At 37.9% G+C, this 24,597-nt stretch overlaps 1 protein-coding gene and 1 long non-coding RNA gene across 5 annotated transcripts in view; one reads left to right on the top strand and one right to left on the bottom strand.

Annotated features, from left to right (window-relative positions):
* The window catches only part of CPPED1 (calcineurin like phosphoesterase domain containing 1), a 51,037-nt gene extending 43,156 nt beyond the window's left edge, over positions 1 to 7,881 (top strand). For all 4 annotated transcript variants that reach the window (XM_084537042.1, XM_084537038.1, XM_084537039.1 and 1 more), the window contains one exon: positions 5,367 to 7,881. In XM_084537042.1, the coding sequence (XP_084393168.1) occupies positions 5,367 to 5,599 (233 nt within the window). In that variant the 3' untranslated portion in view covers positions 5,600 to 7,881. The remainder of the gene's footprint in view (positions 1 to 5,366) is intronic.
* LOC311445205 overlaps positions 7,322 to 24,597 on the bottom strand; it is a 29,412-nt gene continuing 12,136 nt past the window's right edge. Inside the window, exon 2 of the long non-coding RNA XR_014698301.1 lies at positions 7,322 to 11,547. This is a non-coding gene — a long non-coding RNA (uncharacterized lncRNA). The remainder of the gene's footprint in view (positions 11,548 to 24,597) is intronic.

Here is a 24,597-nt window from a genome sequence, read left to right as displayed (position 1 = left end):
CTTACAAAAGCACTTACGCTTCACTTACAGAGTGTCACATGGGGCTTACATCTCACTACGGTTTTATGATTGTTATTTTGTCCTAACTTTTTCACAGACTAAAGCAGTTTTGCTTACCTGCAGAAAAAGTGGAAAACATTGAAATAAATTCCTGTTTCCATAGTAGCACTGTCACTTACTAGAAGCGAGTAAGGATATTTTACAGATCTAGCTGCTGCAGTAAGAAAGCAGGCCAAACGCTTGGTTCCTAAATGTTCAGTCCTCAAAGGCTGAGCCACAGCTTAACTCTGCGGGTAAAGGCCAAGATCCAGCCAGGTCCATGCTTGTTGTGTGCCTGAGGGAGGAGTCCAGAGCATTGCTGGAGATCTTCGGTTATTTGTGGAGTGCTGTAAGGACAGGAAGGTGCTATACACATGGACGCATTACAGCCAGCTCTCAGATGAAAGCAGGCTGGTTTTATTAAGCCTAGTGTGTCCTCTGTCCACCCCACAAGTGCCTTGTTCAGAGGCTGCAGCAATGCAGGAAGCAGCCCCATCTACTTCAGCATCCACTCCTCCCAGGTCAGGGCTTGCTCTTTTAAGGGCATTGCCACAAAGGAAGACAGGTCCCACTTTAGCAAGAAGGATGTCATACTTACAGTCCCACGAGGCTGAGTTTTGCTGTCTATTGGCAAGCAATGGAAGGAGATCCCCAGCCATGCCCTAAGCAGCTCTAGGTGGGCACGTGCTGCCTGTCGCTGCAGGAAGGAATGGTGGGGCTGGAAAGTGGGGAACAAGTGTAGCCTTGTGGCTGGGCTATGTGTGTGTAATGAGAAATAAATGCTGTGTTCTGTGCCTGAATTGCTCAAGTATGTTACATTATGTTACACTGTAATAAGCTACAACATGGAGGAGTTGAGAAATGACTCCTCACTCTCAAACTGACTATCGCATCGGTTTTAAAACACCTTCATATGATGATTCTGAAGATCCAAATAATACAGAAAGCGCAGAATCTTCAAAGAGCCCGTTATGTCACGCCATCACCTTTTGAGGTATTCTGATGGGATTTCTCCCAAGGGGGAAAAAAAGAAAAGACAAAACTGTTCTGCTAGGTTCCTGCCGTTGAGTCAGAGCAAGCTCTCCAAGTTACAAGTGTAACTCTCACACCAGCTAGGTGAGTATGTTACATGGAGCGAAAAGAATCAGTACCGATGAACTAAACTAGGAGAACAGACAAGTTCCAGCTGGCAACAACCTTCATATACCACTGTTCAGTGTAAAAATTACTTCATTCTGTTTTCCATCTTGAGTCATTTGCTATCTGGGTGAGGTTTGGATTTTGAAATATGAAAGCCCATGTAGCTTTTACCAGGCACACAGAAGAATAATTTATATTTTGCTTTCCAAGCTGCTTAATTTTTAACTATAGGTTAAATTATAGGTTAACTTTATATATTTTACATCAGTCATCAAATCGACTATCTCCTATGAAAGAAAAGGACAGATACAACCAAGTTTGTTAAGAGAGGTCACCTACTTCCCTCTTCATTTAATCATGGTGAATTAGGTCTAAATTACTGCAGGAGAAAGGGTGCAGGGTGTTCTGGCTGGGGAGATGAGGATCTCCTGTGAAATTATAGTCGTGTTCCTAGGCACAGCTCTCTGCCTTTGCATTGCATTGAGTCTTTGCCAGAATATCTGCTGTCTGAAGGCAAAAATCAGTTGTTGCTAGCATTTTTTGTTATGCCACGGTTATAGTAACACAAATGACCCATTTGCTGGCCTACCGCTTGAATAGCACTGAGTGTGTCTTACCTTTTGTGGGAAGCATGGAATGGCAGATTGCTGGAATATATGAAACAATAACAAATTAATCTTGGTGTCCATCCCTGCACATCACTGTAGGTTCTGCTCAGTGTTCTATAATTACAAAAATAATGCTTTCACCTGTACAGTACATGGGATGATTAAATGCCCCTTATGTCTTGCTAGAGGTACAAAGAATGCAACAGCATAAGCTTAAACAATTCATTTCTCTGCCTGTGCAGCAGAGATTTCAATTTTTTTCAACTTCTTTGACATCTTTCAGCTTTTTTATATAGTGAAAGTTTTACCATTTGTAACACAGTTTAAGCACAAAGATATCTCATTATTATCTTCAGGTAATACTTTCCTTCTTAGACACAGTGATCTTTTGGTGCTTGATATGCGGGTATAAGGGCATTTGATTACATCTTCAAAACTCACAAGAGTTTTTAAACAAAGATCTCAGATGTACCCTTCTTTCTGGCTTTTCTGTGTAAGGCTGGCAGGTGGAGCAGTGCTGGCTGCCATCAGGCAGCTCACTGCCAAAATTGTGAGTCTGGATTAATCTTTGGTCACATTTACTGTCCAACTACTGAAAACAAGCAATGCATAACCAGATTTCAGAAGGAAGTCTCATGGACTATGGAATGTATTTTCCAGAAAGCCACATGGAACAAGTACCAGATCTTACTTGGAGAGGTAGTCTTGTCAACCTCAGCATGGACTTACTGGATGAAATAACTGAATTATTCACTGTATTACTCTGGCTTTCTGAAAAGCTGGAATTTCCCATGTCATGCTCAGAAACTGCAGGAGGTGGTGCAATGCAGGTGATGACAAGGTCCTCTGCAGCAAGACCAGCTACACACAGCCTCTTTTCCTTTTTTCCTTGCTTTAGTCTTCAATACTTTGGTATTTAGTCTTTGAAAGATTAAATTTCATAAAATAATCGGTTATCCTGATAAGGTGCTTGCTGTTTAATCAGAGTTGTCAGAGAATACTTAGGTGTGTTTCTTGAGTCACTCAGTATTAACAATATATTTCCAGGTGCTTTATGAAGAACCATGGAAGTGTCGTTACGATTAAGGATTACACAACCTCTTGTGTTTCAATAGGGAAATCACATCTAAATCATTCAGGCACTTTTGAAATTTTTTCAGTTGTCATTAGTAGTATCATATATCAACAGATCTAAATGCTTCCTGCAACAGTTTTAAATATTAATTTATATGTTTCATACTTGATGACAAACAACAAAATTCCTAGTATTTTCAACTATCCAGTCTAGTAATTTTTCTCTTTTAGACTAGTATAAAATAGCATTAAACACAGCTTCAGGAAGTTGTGCATTCTGAAATCCAAGGATCTTAGACTGAGCATACCAAAAGATAATCCCAAAACCTGTTTGTAAAATTTGCTATTTATACTTAGCTCACATTTTCATTTCACATTTAAATGACATGATTGCAGAGAAAAAAAAATGTGATTGTAAAGAAAAAAAAAATCATATTGCCCCATCTGTCACAGGTATCAATACTAGGATTTTCAGATATCATATCTAAATTAGCATGCAACTTAGTTGCCTTTTGCATCATCCTGGAAAATAGAATAATATAAATATTCTTAAAAGAATTTCAGAAATCTTTTCAGAAGCCTGTTAGCAGCTGATGCAGTGCTTACTTACAGACCTTTGTTCCTATCAAAATAAAATATGTACCATCTTAAATTAGCAAGAAAGCTTATCAGTGATTTTTTGCTTAAAAAAGTGGTGTATGATGCTCAGCTGTGTATCCAGCAGTAGCTAAATGCTAAAGGATGCTGGCTTAACCTGGAAGGGAAATGTTTGTCTGTGGTATCACTGTCTTTCTTGTGAAGAACCTAGAATCTCAGCTTTGTTATTAATGGTTTTACAAACTTTGATGTGAAAAATAAGTACTTAGCACTAAAATATGTGGTTTTTTTTCCAACTTTTGTGACTCATGAGCCTAATCAAGGTTTCATTATTGCATAGCAATAAAGTGATTTGATTAAAATTTATATATCATGAAATGGAGAGGGAAAAATAATCTATCTGGTATCAGGACTTTAACCTGAAAAGACAATCAGAAAGGCCATTCAGAGCAGTGAACACAGATTCTACCAGATTATTTTTTTCCAAGACAGAAGAAAGAAAAGTTCCATTTTGGAGATGAGGATGACAGTTCCATCTAATTTGAAATTGTTTCAAAAATTCTGCAAAAATTCCATGGCTAATGAGATGCATGGCAGAAAAGCAGAGCTGACATATGGGTGGGTCACCTTTGGAAGATGGTCAAAATCAGATAGCATACATGTATCTAAACCTAATTATTTTTTTGTTGAATTATTGTGTCCTGAGGGAAGAGGAGGGGTGGTTGGACTTTTTAAAATCAGTTAGAATGATTCAGCCAAGGATTTCAAAGTACACTATAAGGCCTTAAAAATAAAGTACGCTTGTTCCTTGTACCTGCTGCTGCTTGTCATTTAGCTTTTCTTTACCCCTGACCAATCTTGGATGATATTTGCATGCTACCTACCCAGAAACGTTCAGTGCAGCATATTGTTGTCTCCTTCCTCAGATCAAAAGTATCTCTTTCTTTCAAGCTCCTAACAGAATGATTTTTATCCCAGTACAATGTAAAATATAAATAGCTTATAAAAACAAATAAATAAATAAAGCTTTAAATCATCAAAGATACAGAGGAAATTACAATAAACCTGCTTTGTTTGTACCCTGTACTAGGTAAATGTTAATTCATGTCATTGCCATTCTTGACACTTGCGGATCATCAACCTTATCTTTTTTGGGTGCTCTCATCTTTCTTCCCTGTGTTATTATAACTCACAACCTCTTCTGCATATTAGGTTTCTTTCATGTATCTGGATTTATTCCATCTGCTATAAACCCTAAATATTGTCGAGAATAGATTACAAATTATCTTTTTATCCACGTTTCTTGTTTGTCTTGACTTTTTTTAAGGTCACCAGCCTTAGGTAAATAGGTTTAAATTCTCCTTAGTGATTTTTTTGCATGATAATAGTCAAATATAGCTACACGGTCCTTAGCTTTCAGCTCATGTTTCAGTAGCATCATTCTTTAGGCAGTTATTAATTACTGATTTTTTTTTCTACTTTTAATCTGCTTCCTCTAGAGTGTTCCTTCTTTCTAGCCAAAGGATTAGCAAGATGACAAACACCTTGCAGCAAGTGTAACTAACTCCAGTAACCCTAACAAAGCCGGTGGAGCATAACATCATTCCTTTTAATAATTATTTATTCTTTATTACAATTACAGTTATTTATTGCTGTTTACTAATTATTTGTTTTAAATGCAAGTTCAGGTAAATGGTTTCCTCTTAATTTTATGCTTTATGAACTATTAAGGACTGAAGAACACCTGTAGTTACCATAGAATTTTCTCTACAACCCCACTAGCAGTGTAAACCTCAGCAGTATCTTTTAGGATGAACACATATATGAACTGTAAATGCTAACTAAATATATGTTCTTTTTTCTTTTTTTCTTTTTTTCTTTTTTTTCTTTTTTTCTTTTTTCTAACAGGCATTAAGGCTGTATTTTCTGGACATTACCATAGGAATGCTGGAGGGTCCTACAGAGGCCTGGAAATGGTGGTTACATCAGCAATAGGATGTCAGCTGGGAGAAGATACACATGGGCTTCGAGTAGTTGTTGTGACAGATGAAAAGATTGTTCATAGATACTACAGTTTAGATGAATTGAGCAGCCAAGGCATGGAGAAGGAGCTGCTGGATATGCTTGCTAAGCAAATTTAGGCTGTCAAATCCCTTTTAACTCAAATGGTTGATGCGAGTTTTGTCTGTATTTATTAGAATAATAGAAAGAGTTTTCAAAAGTTTCTACAAGCTGAAGTCACAGATGTACCATGCCCATGAACTGTTCTCAGTTTGTTTCTGTGTTGACATATTTCTCTTTTTGAAAATGAGGCCTCTGAGGAATATGGAATAACAGAACTAATATGCTAATGTATCATTGAAAAGATTTCTCAGTTCTGAGCATTTTTACTTACCTCTTGGATAAGACTTTCTTAATAAATAGAAAGTATAACCAAGAGTTAAGAGTAGTACTTCAACTCAAGTCTGTTTTCATTTGATGTTTGAAAAGACACTTTAAAATCAATAAATTTAGTCACTTCAGTTACACTCTGGACAATACAAATGTGACATGTTTTTTTACTCTGTAGAAATAAATCTCGAAAACTCAGTGAAATCAACAGACTCCCACTGACTTTTAGCAACCTTTGAATCAGACACTGCTACCCAGAGGTCATGTTTTCTCCCATTTCCCCTTATTTCAATTTCTTAGCTCTTCAGAGCCAGCAGCAATGGGAGAGCAAGCACATTCTGTTCAGTGGAGTCACAGCTTTGGGTTTCCCTTATATCCTGGTTTTATATAATGAAAAATCTATAAATGAGGCTAGTATAAATGCCACTGAGAGAAACTTAGCATGGAACAATTATTTTCCTTTTGAAATTTAATCACCATTAAATTAGTATATATTACTGCAATGGTTCAAAGGTTGGAATAGCTGCAGAGAGAATATTCTGTACGGAATAGCATCACTTCGTTGATTCCTAGACAAGTGGAGAACTTCCATTTCTAAATGCAATTTAAACGTGCCTTATCAAAATATTATAGCCATTGAATCTTGAAAACCCTGTAAAGTATGTTTTCTTCACTGAACTAAGTCTTAAAAAATAAATCATGTAGTAAGAAGAAAATTGCATTCTATATGTGCTGCAATCTAACTAATATTTATAGCAAGCATGTCTGATTTCTTTTAAATTAAAAATGTCTTCATCTAATTAACATCATACCTCAATTTTTAAATGTTTAGTTGAACACATCATACACTCTATGCCACAGGTGACCTAGAAATACAGATATAGCACAGCTTTACCTCCTGAAGATGGAAGGACACAAGCAATACTGGCTAAAAATGCAATGTACTCGATACATTTTATGTGTACTTGCATACATCATTTCCTAGAACATACGGGTACTTAAATACAGTACAGGAGGTGAAATACTGTGCTGAAGTGTCAGTTTTGTTATATTTTTGTCACAAGTTTACTTGGGAGGCTCAGTAAAGCTTCATCTGTGGGGCTCATGAGATTGTAAAAACCCACCGCTGTGGTGTTTTGGCTAGTTGTACCAGTGAAACAACTCTACCTACAGATTGACCGGACCAAATGTGGGCTACTGTCCCACGATAATACCATGAAAATGATCTTGCTTTTATTGTTTGGCTGCTTTTGTTTAGCTGAATGTTTTCACAGGCTCATTTTCAAGGGAACAGCTGGGAAATGAGAATGAAAATCTCAGGGTAGATTGCTTTGAAATAGGTAGGTACCCAAGCACCCTAATGGCAGTTTCGCTAGGAGTTAAACACCCATTAGTTCAGATACTTATTCTAAAAATCTGGGTACTTACATATCTTTGAAACCACTGACTAAAATTTGGTCTTACATAGGTGGGAGCTATTTAGTAATCACAGCTCATTAAAGGCTTCAAGAATGAGATGATGCTGGTTTATGTTTGGCATAGGGAAGAATAGTCTTGCTATGACTTAAATCTTTTAAGTATGCCAGGGTACATCTTAAGGATGAAGTTCAGCAGAGTGACCTGAGACAAGTGGAGCATGGAGTATGCTCATTGCTCTGGCACAATATTGTAAAGCTGAATGGAAGAAGTGTTTAAGCAGTTTTTTCATATGCCTGTTTATTAAAGGATATAATTTTAATTGAATATATGAAGCCTGGGAGATAGAAGCATAACTTCAGGAGAAAGTCTTCCAACAGATATGAAAATGTTAATTTGTTTGTAGTGGTATTACAGAGCTCTACAATTTTATTTACAGAATTACAGTGTATTAATATGCAATGCAAATGTTTGTATAAGCATAATTTTAACTCATAGTTGTAAATTTTTTTTCACTTCTATCATTTCACTGTAAGAAATACTGTGCATGCTGTCATGAAAATATTACTCAAGTACAAATGTGAAGTTCAATTAAAAAAAATGTTTATATCTCAAATATTTTATTTAGTTATTTCTAACAATACATTCTTATATTCATGTGAAAGAATATTACCAGCTTTGCCTTTAGTTTGTAATTTTGTAACATAGTAAAGTTAGGCTGCTGATTTTTTTTTATTAAATGCATTCTCTTTGCATATAGGCTTTTCGGAGCTGACACACGTTGTGTAACTGTACCTTCCACTGCATTCCGCTGCTACCACTTAACTTTTAACCTTATATATATGGATTGTAATATTTGTGGAAGGCAAGAAGATAGATTATTGCCTTTATCCTCACAATTTAGTGGGCATGTTGTAGAATTGTGGCTCTTCATGCTTAGATTCACCCCGAGCAGGCTGAAATCAGGCATCTGTGTTCCCAGTTGTCAGTGAGCTGGTAATGCCAGCATTGTTCCACCTCTACTGCTGCAACCACGTAGATTTGCAGAAAGCCTTCTGGACTGAAATTCCACCTTGTCTGCCCTTCAGAGCTCCCTCTAGAAACCTGCTACTGCAAGCCAACTCTTGTACAGGTTTGCTTGAAAACAACAGTGCAGGTATGATCTATCTCAGCCTCATCCACCTTTGACAATCTTCTATTAATCAAAAATGGGAATTTTTCTAATAAGTTCTAGGAAAATAATAGCATCACTGCTCTCCCTTGCTGGTGCAGCTGCCAAGCTCCAGGTTCTCATACACCTGAGGGATGTTTTCAAGTTACTTGGCTCAGAAGGTGGTAGACACACAAGCAAACAGGAACCAACTGTGGGCTAGCGGAGGCCAGCTGGGACCCCAGCCACCCCTCCTGCCTTCCCCTGCCTGTATGTGGCTCAGGAGTTTTCACAAGGTGGGGCTGCTAGATCTGGCTTGCTGTGTCACATGGGAGGGAAGGGGGGAAAAATTTTAAATGTAAAACTAGCTGCTATGAGTTTTGTTTTTATACAAGGTTTTTATCAGTATTTTACTGTATAATTAAGAGAAGAGGAGTGACAGGGCTATGGCTGTGGCCTACATTTTCATCATACATGATGTGGGGACAGGTAAACATTAAGTAATTTAGTTTCTGTTACTTTCCCCTGCATTTTATCTGGTAAAGTAGAATTCAGGTATTTTCTTAGACTTTGTGACCAATGTGATTAATGTCACAGGAAGAAGAAAAATAGTCTCAAAGTTTTAGATTTGAAACATAGAAGACTTTTGTTCTTGCCTCACAGGTTTTCAAAAGGGAGAAAATTAAAGTGCCAGAGAGGAGCAAGTTGTGTGCATAACCATCACTTCGTAGCGTGGGTGACAGTCTAGTGAACACACCGCTCACTGGAGTGATGGAATGGCCTCAGCGGTATTTTGACCTTTTCTAGCCCATTCCTCAGTTCAGTGAATTAAGAATTCCTTGCACTAACCCAAAATAGGATGGGGTGCCCAGCATCTCATTTGTTGTTCATTTTGCCACTGCCTTAGTTTCTCAAGCACAGTCCCACCTGCTGCACATAAACATCTAAGCATCCTAAAACCTAAGGTATGTGTAAAATAAATAAAATTTCCCTTGCAGGACACACTGTTTTGAAGTATTTATTTGAATAACAGCTCAGAACTTCCACTCAGTTTTTAGTTCCTATGAAATGGATGTCAGCATGGATAACTAAGATGAAAACACATCCTCATATATATTGTACAATTGTGAGAAGGATTTTTAACCATGGTGTGTTGTTGAACATTACTGTGTGAAACAAACAGTTAAAAAAAAATAAGAATACTTTTTTACCAGCATAAATGACAAATTATGTTGGATTGCTTTTCTTAACATGGTCAACTAACTTGGAATTAATTCTGATGCCTTAACTAATTAGAAATGGCAGAGGTCCTTGTGGTCAGAGTGTCTCATCTTGTTTATGGAGAGAAAAATAATTCATATTGTGTTAAATTATAAAACAATCCACCCATGGAGACACTAATTATCATTTAAGAAAATATCTTTTGATGTTGAGGATGTTATTTTTGTATCTCCAGCAGGGCTGCTAATTGTAACTCTCTGTCGACATATGACTGCCTTTAAAGTACAGTGTCACTAGAAGTTCAAACTGCTGGTGAACAAAAGAGTGAGAAAGTCCTCTTTCATTGCTGTGCATGCAGGGGGTTGGGCAGAGAAAAAAGTCAGGTAACCGCAATTCATCCTAGTTTCTTGGAGATAGCTAAAAGGCTGAGATAACCACTGAAATATAATGAAATACAAACTGTGAACAGGAGGCAAGTTACAAAAAACGTGTCTTTGAGATCAGTCTTCGTTTGTCAGTTTCAATGTCTGCAACAAACTTAAGAACATGTTTCTTCCAGATCTTTCAAGGTCATTAAGCGTTGACTCTACTCTATTTGCATACTGCTTGCTGTTAGTTCATTTGGTTCCAGTATCTAATCTTGCAAGTTTCAGTAGAGGCAATATTTTGATGGGATTATAGCATTCAACTTCTGGAGACTGCGGACAGAAAATAAATGCTTGATGTCTCATTAAAAATTAATGATGTTTTGTGTCGGGAGGGGCAGTGACAGAAGTGAAGCTTCCTCTACCATCTCTGCTTGCAGTCTGAACATCCTATGTTCACTGTGTCTCTGCCTCAATGACTGCTCCATTACCTCCACATAGAAACTTGTTTTCTAGTCTGTTTTTCCAAACATTGTCCCAAGTAGCTGTTGTTGTTCTGCTCTGAGAACAAATAATGAGAGATGTATCTAACAGAAGCAAACATACAAAGCATTTAAAAGTAAGCATTTCACTGCTTAAAAATTCACACTTCTTCCACCTATGTATGTCATTGTACAAGCCATTCAAGGCTAACACGTTGTTTCAGCAAATGTTAATGCTGTGAATAAGCTTCTTTTCTTAATGCTCTCGTTAAGCCTTCTTTGCAACTACCATTTGAGCACAGTAATACTCTCTAAAGCAAGGGAAACATTTACACATTAGTTATCAGAAAACTTTCCTGCCAAATAAACCCTGACATAATCTGTTTCTGATAAACATTCTTACTATGTAGCAATACCAGTTTAGAGTAGAAAATTGTAAAGAGGAAATTTCTACTTCAATACTATTTTATAGTTACTAGGACCCTCCATCTCTTCCATACAATTATGAGACGTCCCACCATTGGCAGGTATGGGGATGCAAAGCCATGGAAGTGTGGGGTTTAGGCTGCCAGCATGCCAGGCTCGGTTGCCATGAACCACTGCCAAAATCGCATCCTGCAGAAGAGCAGATTCCTTAGGCAAAGATAAGACATTATTTAAAACAAAACAAACAAACAAAAAAAAAGGTACAAGAAAACAAGTCCAAGGCCCAGAATGTCAATCTGTTGCTACAGTTTTCTTCACCCAGAAGGCCGCAGGAGTGGCAGCTTCCACATCCTCCATGCTCACGCTTCTTCCAGTGGGACATTGAAAGGACAGCAGGTGCTGTCAGCTTCATGCAACTGGCAGCAATTACAACAAGCAGAGCTTGAACAACGAAAGATTTGCAGACATTTTTAGAGCAATGTCTCATTAGTAGTTTGCGCCCATTCTAATCCTATCCTCCTTAACGTAAAGTTTTATTTATTTTTACTGAGTCACCTAAAGATTAGGAAATTCAAAGCTGACAAATGAAGCCATGGTGCTCTTGGATGCATTTTCATTGGAAGATGCTCTGTAAAAAACTTGGAAAAATAAAACATATGATAGAAAAAAAGCATTAGACCAGAATACTAAATAAGCCTCCTGTCTAAATGAAATCTAGCTCCAGTGCAGCAGATTCAGAAGGAAAGAAAAAATGCAGAACTAAGACAGACAAACCAGAAGACTTTTCAAGCAACAAGAAAAACATGCCAGCACTTCTTTTAAGAAGAAAGCAAAAAAAAAGATAAAAAGAAAAAAAACTCAGCCATTACTTTTTTTTAATTGACATTTTCATTTGTTTCTCTAGAAGTAATTTCCTTCATTAACACTTTGTCAAATGCAAGTAGTTTAGTACATTTCTACTAATAACCAGCTTTTTTTTCCTCTAGGAGAGCCATTAAAGCCTCATCCTATTTAAAATTATAGTGTTGTTATGTCACTTTTGGGTAGCCAGCAATTGAAACATTCATCTTCTAAGTATATGCCTATCTTTCCTGAACGTTGTTTAGAAAGATATAGTGTTGTTAAAAAATACAATGTGGCCTTTTAAATTAATTAGTAATGGGATTATCTGTGTATATTCAAATCTTTCTCTGCCATTTCCATATTAAAAAGGCACAGAAATGTAGCAAGCTATCTCACACTGCTCTAATGAACCAAGATCACTGGTCCTACATGTGACAACTTCCCTGCCCAGAAACTTTTTGAATAATGTGTCAACAGCACACCAGGGAGGAAACCAATGACTTGTATTTGGATATTCATGAGAAAAAGATAGTATTACCACACAAGAACATGGTTCTTCTAGCATGCTACAAGCACCAAAGCCAAAAAGGGGGATGACACGGCACAGGGCATAAAGACCATCTTCTATCTTTTCCACAAAGCCTGAGCTTAACTCAGTCTTACTATTCCATTAATTTCAAGTCGTGGGCTGGCGTAACATAAGATAGATCACCCCCACTTTTCTTTAGACATGTAAAAACTGGTATCCCAGTCTTGTCAACCAGATTCCTTCTTATAAATGGAGATCTGTAACTCCAGGAGGTGACTGATCCTAGCCTGCAAACTAGCTGTGCAAACTAGGTGGACTGCATTGCCCCTGAGGGCGCTTCATGTGACAACAGTGATAATGTTGATGAGTCACATACACAAGATTCCTACCCTTCATTTAAGACTCAGATAACCCTAGAGGAGACAATGATTATCCCTATCCTCAACTAGCTCCTACTCCACAAAGCTGGAAGGCCCAGGTGTGGCCTAGAAGTCATTGGGTGTTGGAACAGCTTGCTCCTCAGTTTTTTGATTCACCAAAACCCTTTTTTGCAAGAAGGCTGCCTACCTTGTAGGTAGGGCACAGCTGTGCTCTGGGTGTACGAGATAACATTTAATAAGCCAAACCTAACCAAACAGCTGGTTGCATGCAGATTTTATAGCTTATGGTTTATGAAAGTTTGTGGGACTTTTTTAATCTGTATTTTTTTTACTTATGCAACTGCAAACTTCCATTGGAGTTCAAACCTTTGATATTTTATGTGACCACAGTATTTAGTTTGATTTCTTCCCTTGGGCTATTGCTCCCAATACTATCCATAGGTTGCAGTATCATTCTCACTACCTGCTACCTTTCAGGGAACATCTATTTTTGGTAATGCAACAAATAAATTCATTTTAAAAAAAGAAATAACATACTAGAAAGGAAAAATAAAAGACAAAATTCATATTTACTACGAATTATAATCTCTCTAAACAGTGAGGCTGTTTAAATTGTTTAGATGATTTGCAGTGGCAAAACAACAACTCATTACTCATGGGAATCTTAAACTGTTCAAAATAACAGGGTTTAGGGGGTCAGGCTTGTTTGCACCCAACACCCCCAGGCTATCCTGGTTCTATCAAATGCAAAGGAATGTCCTAGATTTGAGCTTCTAGACCAGCTATGCTCACCCAAAGAGGCAGAGGCATCCTTAGGCAGCAGGACTTCTACTGTTAACAGAAATTCACCTCAAAAATTGACTAATAAAGAAATGCTAGATGTGTATTTAACTTTAAAAAATATTGCTTAACATTCTTTTTCACATTTTTTCACATCTAATCTATCATATTGTGAAACAACAAAATTATTCTTAGCCATTCAGCACTGCTCTATAGTGACAGAAAATGGTATGTGCAAATAGGACTATTAAAGACAACAAAAAACTGTTGCAAAACTGGCTATACTCAACATGATAATCTAATAAGCATCTAAACACTTATTATTGAGGCTAGTATCTTTCATATATTTGGAGTCTAAACAATTTCAGCTCTTCAACTACTGGGCTTGGAATGTCTTTGGGATGAAAACACTTCCTTCCACCTATGCACAAACATACCTTTCCCCATATCATGAGCTATGTGGAGGCTTTGTAACAGCTCTTTCCTGCAACAGGGGTAGCACACACAGGAAATTTATAGTACCATGCATTAAACCCATTCTGGGTAGCAAACCCATACACTGACTAAAGGACGATATGGCTTCAGATTCCTCTCTTAGGCACGCTCTCTCATCTGGGTCCATCAAGAAGCCCTTGCAGCTCTCAAATTCCCCTGAAGCACAGTTCACCCAGGTTACCCAACCTCTTCTGCACTCCACTGGACTAGCAATCAAGTCACACACCCTCTGCACTGAGTGACTAGAGGCAGACTGCAGCTGCTGTATCTGCTCCATTCTCCTCTACTTTTTCCAGGCAGCAGAAAGGAGTCACCATTCCCACCGGATCTCATCCAGGCCCTCTCTCACAGCAGCAGCAGGACGGAAGCTGATACAAACATCGTACTCATAGTCTGTCAAATTTCTGTTTTCTATACCACAATCTCTGACCTTCTTCAAACCTTCCCACACCCATGGGCTTATCTCATAGTTACGCACTAAATCTAAGCCGGGATGTGTGAGACTGAGTGCAGCAAGGCTAGGGCAGGAGTCAACGGGCTGGGGCCTGAGCTTTCACCTCATGGTGTCACCATCCTTCCAGCAAGGTGTGAACTGGAAGGCCTGGCAAAGAGCATGTGGGCATGGCAAGCAGATGGAACAGAACAGGGACACAGCCTCTAATGTGCTCCTGGCTCCCCTCCTTGGCTGGAGGTTGGCACCAGCCCCCCTGATGCTCCCAAGGTGCGTGGGATACTCCAGCTATTTACAAGGTCTCTGCTGACAAGTGGCTGATCTGTGGCATTTGTCAGACATGGATATTCACAGCAATGTGCCACTGAACACTTTACACTATTAACAGCTACCTAAGTACTGGTTAATATAGCAGGTAGGTAGGTTCCCCTATTGCCCTGACATTAGCTGGGCTCAACCCAGGGCAGAGTACCTCCTCACACCTCCACACATCCCATCACACCCTTTTAAGTGTGCCTCACAGGGATCTGAGGCATTTCTGCTTTGACTCACAAGGTAACAGCTATGATTTTTTACAAAACTTTACCCAGCCTATTTAATTGCCAGAGCAACTCAAGGTTTAGCTGGAGAGAAATGTAGCACACAAGCTTTGTAGGCTGGTGCTCTCATTCCCCCTCCCATTACTTCTTTTTTAACTAAAAAGCATGTTTAGGAATGTGATGACTATAAAAGAGTGTAAGATTAATCACTCTACTTTATTTCATATTACTATGGTCCCATACAGGAGGTGAAGTGCTCATTACCAAAAATAAATTTCAACAACTGGGATTGCTGTACTTATTCAGTGCATTTCAGCATGGTTTGTTCAGACTGCAGATTTCTGCATTCTTCTTCAAGGAGTTTTACAATACAATATCATCAAAAACAGCAGTAAGGAAGAGGAGCTATCCTTCATGAAAAGGATGATCTTTATGAGTACACTGCCTCAATGCAGCAATGATTAGTTTCAATCACTTTTTCAAGAAAGTGAGGTAAAAGAGAATGAGAGAAAAAACGGAGAACGCTGCCTGTTACTGTGACCCAATTTGAGAGCTGAAGTATATCAGTTATTGTTTAGAGAACAGCAGCCCTTTTCACTGGGTAGCAGTTTAACCCAGACAATAAATGCACATTCAAAATTCAATTGATTTAAAACTATACATGCTACCAATCTGCCCAATCAAGGGATTTTTATTATTCCTTTCATTTGGTACACTGCCACAATAGGATAACTGTGAAGAACATTTTCCTAAAGTCTATTTCTTAGCCCTGTTTTTAATAGAATTTTGTTTGTTTGCTGTAGATAAATACAGGAGGCAGTATTTTCAATGTGGGTCATTCAAAATTAAATCTAAATTTTATAGTCTGCATTTTTTTTTTTTTATAGATTAGCTTGCACTAAAATCAGATCTCAAGAGAGATTAATAATTTGACATCAATAAAGAAACATGGATACATATCAAAGGGAAGAATCTAAACACATCAAAGAAGTGATGGAATTGCAACAAAATTCATCTCACAATAAGCTTTATATTAAAGGACTTTTACAAAACTATTTGTTTCACTGATGTTCTTACCTGTGCATTAGGCTATACAGAAATTGCCTTTTTTTTTTTTTTTTGAAAAGCAGCTCATAGCATTAGATTATTTCTAAGCTTGCTATTATCAATACAGATATCTAATGCTTCTTATCCTCCTAAGAAATAATGCAATCCTAATTTATTTCTCATTAAAGATGCATTGAACCACTAATCAGCTAAAGGTATTTTACTTGAAGCTTCTGAAACTTATTTTTGTCTTCAACTTTTTAATTGCTTAGCTTTGCCTTGCCTTTGGGTTCCTAGAAATTAAATATATACACAACTTCCTGTGGAAGTAAAATATATCCCATGAAATTTCCATACACTTAAACATTATAGCAATGCAAATTTAGACACATCTGTTGCTACTGTTTCCAGTCTTCTCTCTCTTCTCCTCTCCCTATCTCTTTTTTTTTTTTTAAGCAGCAAAGTAAATAATTCTTCCCCTTATTGACCTCTTATATTAATTATAACTGCTGTGCTTTGGGATATTTAGCTATTTCCTGGCCTTTGGGTATGCCTCAATTTCCCTGTCTTCCTGTAATACACACTCTGGGAAGAAAACCCAGTTGCAACATCCATAAGGGTAACAGATTGGCCTGGTTAGAGCAGTCTGGATAATCAAGGTCTCAGGACCTCAGGGAAACGGCTATCTGCTCTAACACATAGATATGGTTTAAGTTAATTGCAAAGAAGGACATTAAATTATTCAAGGTCATTTTTATCCACCTTTTATACAGAGTAAAATCTTACCGTTATTTTACGTTTTGCAAACATAGGAAGGATATTGTTATAGAATTCAATTATGCAACCCCTATAACAAGATATTCAAAGCCATCCTACTCCCCAATGAACTTGCCGCTATTCAGAAGCTCCAGTTGTTACTGCAGGCTTTCCCACAACATTAGGAGGCAAAAGCCTTCATTTTGGGCCAGTGACTGCAGTCAAGGTCTTAGAAATTTCACAGTTACACAAAGACCTGCTGATTAGCATTCCCAGTTTTAATTAAATCTGGTGTAGATTCAGTCCCCTTGGGGACTGAAACATAGTGAAGATATTGTTCAGGAACTAGAACAAAGCCTGACTGAGCCTTAGCAGAAAAATTGCAGTTGGCAGAAAACCAGAGAATATCGTCAAGATCTACAACCAAATGTTGGTTAACCACAGCCAGAGTCTAGAGGACAGAGGCTGAGCTCACTCTTCTAAGTAAACCTGCTAGCCAATACTGGAATTAGTTGGCTCCTTTAGCTGGAGCAATAGATTATTCAAGCCAGGTATTTATTTGATGGAAAACTGTCTTTTTACAACGCAATGATCCCTTTTTCTCCTGGGGAGTTAATCTTATGCATTACTACAAATGACTTCTCCCACTCCCCACTGGTTCTCTTCACTTCCTGCCTCAAACATAAGCAAAACCAGCGTTTGAAGCACTCGTTTAGTGCAAGCCTCCATGTGTCAGGTGCAGTGTAGATTCTACCTGATCTTCCCACACAGCTCACCAGTGGTTTCTTACTTCAACTATCACTACACAAAGGATATTTAATTATTCCTCCCATTAACCTTGAATAAATGACATCTTAAGTAAGGTCTGTTAATGAGACAGAGATCAAACTGATGCTTGATGGCAGCACTCAAAATTTTTCAGCATAATATTAAAAATGGCATGTCATAGTTCACTCACAGTAGCAGTGTCAGTACGCATTTGTGATGTGCTTCCAACACCACAGACTAATTGTTGAATATTACTGCTTATTATTTAAAAGGAATTATTTAGTAAATAACAGTATCACATTTTCATTTTAATGAATCTTTAATTTAATGTATTTTAGGAGAATTAAATCTCTTCTTACCATGAGACATTGCGAAGGTATCTAGGACAGTATCTCAGTGAGGAAAAACACAGTCCTTGAAAGAGTCATTGAGTATATAAACTCCTTAATGTAACAATTAATGATAAGGTCTATTCCTCACCTTTTCAACTTACAGCATTATAGACAGAGTGAAGATGATAATTTTCTTTTAAAGTTCTTTATATACATTTAACAAGCAGAAGATGAATTGCTGCAATTTACTTTGATCTCTTGTAACTGTTTCTGTGGTGTCTCAATACACTGTTTTATACCTTTCTTCTCAGATGTTTCTTCTCTTTTTCCTTTCTATATCAGTGTTAATAGCAAGCTATAAAAATACGCCATTGCGAGAAGTTTCTGTATTATTAGTACAGCAAGGCATGTATTTGTAGAAATTACTGTATACATTTAGGGAAACTAATTGCAAATGCTATTAGTAAAGGAATTCTGAACTTATGGCCTTTTTAGAAAAATATTTTGACTTCATTGATATTAAGTTACTAATTATTAATTTAAGATTAATTAAATGATTAACAATAAAGATTACATCTTTATTATTCTGCACTGACGAGTCAGCCTTCTGTGGCCTTATACATAAACATGTTCTCTGTAGGAAAATATCAGAGCAGCCTGATACTTTACAAGGCCACTGGAAAGAGTTGACCTTAATAAATCATACTCATTTGTTCTCTTTAAAAAAATGCAAATCAGCATTTGCCAGGTAGTGGTGGGGCACTTCGGTTTAAAGTCTCTCAGCAAAAACAGTCAAGGTGACAGAGAAAAATGCACTTGAAATCTGCATTTTTTTAACACAATAAAAAAAATAGAAAATACGGAGTGCATCCATCAGTACCATTTATTTCTCAGCTGGGGAACTCAGACAACCTTTTCCTCAATGTTTATGCTCATCTTTGACTCATTTCTTTAATGCTACCAGAAAACTAAGTTACGGCCAGTGTTCCCACTGTAGGAACTTAAAAGTGCCTCCAACTGTGTGTAGGATTTCTTACGGGATGATACATTGAAGCATGGCAGAGGGAACAGGATATACTGAGTTTCCAGGAGGTTCTCACTTTGTGAATTCAGACACAGATGGTGTCAACTTAGAAGCAGTAAAATTATTTTAAATTAGTGCCTTTATCCAGAACCAGCCTGAAGAACTGTCCATCCAGCTCTCCACGTTCAGAGGCTTAATAAGGGAGAAAGAAAAGATAGACTGGACATTTTTTTCAGACTGAACTTTCCTTGAGAACTGGTACCGTGACAGCAAGTAATGTATTACTGAGTACTCAAGTGCATTGCACCTTTTTATCAACTCAGCCCGGAGTAGCTAATATTGCAGTGATGAGTACTGAACAAGGCATGTGACTAATGCATTTTAATGCACTTAGAAGTCTTGATAAAAATAACCATTTATCAAAGAAAGCTTTTTAGTAAAAAAAATAAAAAATAAAAAAAATAAAAAAAATATGAGTTTGAATAGTCTTACAGCCTTTGCGAAGTAGAACCGAGTTTCACTCAAATTAAGACTTTAAAAGCCTTCAGAAACACTATTCAAAAACATTTTGATGTGCTGGAATTGTTAGCCACTTTCTAAGTAACATCAAAGGAGAAGGAAATTAAAATCTTAGTAATCCTCCAAAATATCCTAATTTGATTACTTGACCTGGTATCAAACTGTATGGAAGGGTTGTATTCAGAAGTGTCGGCTTGTCATCATCTCTGCTCCTGAACATTAAATTTCCCTAAGCACAGTGTAAAAGAAGCAAAGGTACTACTAAAATTTAATACCTAATATATAGTAGCAACCAAAATACATGGAAGTGATTTTATTTCCTAACCTTAGTTGTAAATTAGGACATCACTGCTTTGAACTAAAGCTTATCAAATGCTATATGAATATTTTATTGAATACATTTCATAACATGTCTTTGACAAATCGTTGAATAAGTTGTCTCCAGTGTCTGCTCCCTTTACCACATAGTTAATGTCATTAGGTGCCACCATTAGCCAAAAGCTTCTGAGACATTTTGTTTAGCTGACAAGCAGCTGAGGTGCTAGCTTTTATTAAGAGAAATAGTCATCCAAAGAGCAAGAATGTTGCAGTTCTAAAGCTGAAAGTAGTGCTTCCAGGACCGCAGAATTAGTTCCTTGGTCCTTGCCTACTTCTTCTGAAGTTTTCACCTATTTAGTGACAGGTCAGATAGTAAGGAATGACCACCTCAAAACTAAGAACTACAGTAGGACAGCAATGCCATGCGAATTGTAGAACAGTGATAAAAGGATCATTTTTGATTATATTTTATATTTATGTGTGTATACATTTATGCATATATGTATACACACACACATTTAAACAAAGGAACTCTCTAGAGTTCCTGGAAATTTTCAACTGAAATGTAAATTTAACACTGTCATTCTCTTAGCTACTCAGTATGTTATGATATTGTTTGAAATTGCGTCTGGATACTACTTTTCAGTTGTTGAACCATTTTCTAAAAGTTCCTGTGCTTACACCGAAGGAATTAGTGCAAGAGAAATCTAGTGCGCAGTTCAAATCCTTCAAAGTTCTGGCGTGTTCTTTATTAAGGGCCACTGAAAACAGAAACTGCACAAGCTTATATACAAAGGGGTATATTTTAAAATTGTATTTGATTACAAAGGGTCTTTGAATCCTGAAGAAGTCTGGAAGCTTCTAGTTAGCTGTCAATGATCCTATAACATGTCATATTCAGTAAATGCACTATTAGAACTCCCCCTTCACCTTTGTGTGTAAATTGCACTAGATATTAACAAAGAAACTCCCAGGGAGGCACGCTTCAGATTGGGAGTTGCTCTCTTCATATGCAATTCACTTTATTCTCAACAGCATGTTTTTCACTTTCTGCTAGATGATACTGTTTAAGGGAAAGCTAGAGCTAGAAAGCAAAATACTGCTGAGAGACACCGAATACACAACAGATTGCTTTGCTCGAACTAAAGCAGATGTTCAGTTTGGTTCACAGACTTACAATACCTGTTCTGAAATAAAAAGAAGTCCCTACCCTTCAAGAGTAATCCAGAGATCCAGAGACTATCCACCAATACTCCTAGGTCCTTCTCTGCCATGCAGCTTTCCAACCACTCATCTCCCAGCCTGTAGCTCTGCTTGGGGTTATTGCACCCCAGGTGCAGGACCCGGCACTTGGCCTTGTTGAACTTCATGCAGTTGACCTCAGCCCATCGGTCCAGCCTATCCAAATTCTCCTGCAGAGCCTTCCTACCCTTGAGCAGATCGACACACGCACCTAACTTGGTGTCATCTGCGAACTTACTGAGGGTGCACTCGATGCCCTCGTCCAGATCATTGATGAAGATATTAAAGAGGAATGGCCCCAGCACCAAGCCCTGGGGGACGCCACTAGTGACTGGCCTCCAACTGGACTTGGCTCCATTCACCACGACTCTTTGGGCCCGGCTACCCAGCCAGTTTCTAACCCAACGAAGCGTATGCCAGTCCAAGCTATGAGCAGCCAGTTTCTTGAGGAGAATGCTGCAGGAACCAGTGTCAAAAGCCTTACTGAAGTCAAGGTAGACCACATCCACAGCCCTTCCCTCATCCACTAAGTGCATCACTTTGTCACAGAAGGAAATCAGGTTCATCAAGCAGGACCTGACTTTCATAAACCCATGCTGACTGGGCCTGATCACCTTGTTGCCCTGTAAGTGCCATGTGATGACACTCAAAAAATCTTCTGTTTTCAACCACTGCCACACAACACAGAGCACCCTATGAGCAACAGAGATTTTATTTGAAAAAGCAGGCATATGGAGGGAGAAAGCATGAGGAAAAGTCATCCTCTTATTTCTGTCCAACACGTTGTTTTTTTTTAAATCTGCTTTAAGATACAGAGAGCCTCTTCAATGTTTCCATCTAGCACAACATACCGGAGACATCCCTATCAGCTATTAGGCTTTATATGATCTTTGCAGAAAGACCCAGCTGAAAGCTCCACACTGGTATTGATTAAACTTGTCAATGAGCTACACATTGTAAAAAATCTTTCTGAACCTCTTTTCAACATGTTTGTCTCAAGAAAAGTAGATCTGATAATTCACCTCCAGCAGATAGCAATTTTCAGTAAACACTTCCTTTTCTTTCCATTCCAGGTGATATAATACAACTAAAGAAATCTGGATGATTGAGTGAGTCGCAGAACAAAAGCATTTGTTCAAAAGACTGAAGCCCACAGTCAAAATGAGGCAAAGATTTTAAAAGCAACAGGAAACACGAACAATTCTCTGTTGCAGGGTACATCCTGCTCATACAGAGAAATTGCACAAGCTTTGCTCCTGTTTAAGAAAACCTGTTTTTCACTGCAATTGCGAATGTAAGAATTTGTAGCCTGAAACATTCATTTTTGTGCCAATAGCTGATGTGCTCTCAGTCTTTCCACAAGTCCATCCAGCTGAAGGCTGATGAGAGAATATAAGGCAGCACCTCTGGAGGATAGCATGCACATATGGTTTCAGAAAGGATGGCGGAGCAATTTGGCCAGTTCAAATTGTCTGAACAATTTTTTTTTTCACGTTCTGTGTCTGTCAGAGTATTACTCAAACACAGAAACATACCACCCCCACTTTTAGTCCTCTATATCAACTACCTCGTGGAAGATTTGGGGAAGCCAATGCAAAGGAGGATTTCCTATCTTAGCAAAATAAAAATTAGATTTGCCAAATGTTCTTACAACAAATTTTAAAATTCTTATGAAAATATATTTGATACTTTTTAATTTGTTCCAATAAATAACTGACCAGGTTTTCAAAGTCAGCTGAGTGCCTACTATCCCTACTGGATATTCTATGACTCCCTCATATTGAAGTGCTTCAGGCAAAGCAGAACTCTTCAGCAAGAAGTGTCAGTGAACAATGACGATGTTATGCAGCCTGAAAAACTGAGCAACTGAACTACATATCCTAACACAGCTGACAGCCTTTGCCACTCTTGAAAAGCTGTTGCAAGCTTAATGCTCTACTCTACATACCAGAAGAGCTATGCAATATCAAAGTAATGCCTTTTAAGATGGTCAATAATTACAATAACCATGCAGTGCTACAGAGCAAAGGAACAGGAGTTAAAGTGATTAACTGCAGGTTATTTTGTCTGCAGATAGCAGCTTACTAAGTTCTACAGTATAGTGTCTTCAGCCCTTTTAAAGTCTGTTATTTTTACATTGCTAGTAGAGAGAAGAAAATGGATCCATGTTTTAAAGGTGGCACTTCTGAAAGCAAATGCTAACATAAAGATTTAAATGTTTCCAAAATATTTGCACATTTCTGCTTTCAAATGTCTGTCTTCAGGCATTTTGGTTTTCATTTGAACAGAGGGTGACCTGCAGCATCACTGAGTTCACTGAGAATTATAGTGCAGGAACTCAGGAAAAAGTATTTTTGGCAACCATGCATTAGGATGAACCTAATCACTGGCCTCCAAATAGCTTTCCCCTTTGTATACACAAGAACTGTCAGTATATATATTGGCTGCTTGTCAGCCAAACTAAATATGGAAAAAAGAACCAGCCTAAGGATGCAAGAGAACATATTAACATGGAACTTCACTTCTAATCTGATTTGAAGACTGCTTATGATCACAATTAAATTAAATGTTCCTGGGAAATCTGACTACTTTGGATTTTGGAAAAATGATGCTAGAATAATATTGCAAGGTCCTGTTTGGGTATTGCATCACCGATTTGAGCTATTCTTAATTTTAAAATAATGGCAATTTCCCTTGGCTGCTTGGACAATAAAATCAAACTGGATTACTTTCTTTGTCATAACAATTATATGAAGCATAGACTGAGACAGTCATATTTACATGTTTCAGACACTGTAGTAAGTGCTACCTTCTACATACATATCACCATCAGACTAATTACGCCTCTCCAATCTTTTTCATTGACTATGTAACCTCCTTCATGACAATCTTAATTCAATAAATACTTTTTGATTTTGTAAAATACGAATGAAATATATGCATTATTTTTAGAGTCAGTTCAAGTTTTCATAATATTATATGTTAAAATTTCTATCCAACACATTACATCCTGGTATCCTGTGGAGACATAATCACATTAGAAGAACTACTTATGCTTAGAGCTCTATTTATTGATGTGTCAGAAAAAGAAGCAACCTTAGCTCATTGACATAATTTCATAGTCATATACCAACTAGACAACTGTCACATGGCGACTAGCTGTACATACTATCCTTTACATTGCTATTTTGCTACTGAGTAAAACACTAACGTGCATACAAGTCTCAAGTTAAGTAAAGGGTTTCCCAGTGCTCTCAGTTTGCTGAATTTCATTACAGAACCACAGAATGGAAGGGACCTGCGAAGATCATCTAGTCCACCCCCCTGCCAAGCAGGATCACCTAGAGCACATTGTGCAGGATGGCACCCAGGTGGGTTTTGAATATCTCCAGAGAAGGAGACTCCACAACTTCTCTGGACAACCTGCCCCAGTGTTCTGTCACCCTCACAGTAATGCAGTACCCCTTCATATTGAGCTGGAACTTCCTGTGCTTCAGTTTGTGCCCATTGCCTCCCATCCTGTCACTGGGCACAACTGAAGAGAGACCAGCTCCATCCCCTTGACACCCTCCCCTCAGATATTTATACACATTGGTGAGGTCAAACAATAACATATATTAGAAACAATAAAAATACTAAGACTTTCAGGCTCTAAGATGCAGGCT

Source organism: Aythya ferina (assembly GCF_964211825.1).
Source record: "Aythya ferina genome assembly, chromosome: 15".
Lineage (NCBI taxonomy): Eukaryota > Metazoa > Chordata > Aves > Anseriformes > Anatidae > Aythya > Aythya ferina.
The sequence above is the reverse complement of the archived record's forward strand: the minus strand, read 5'-3'. Positions and strand labels throughout refer to the sequence as shown.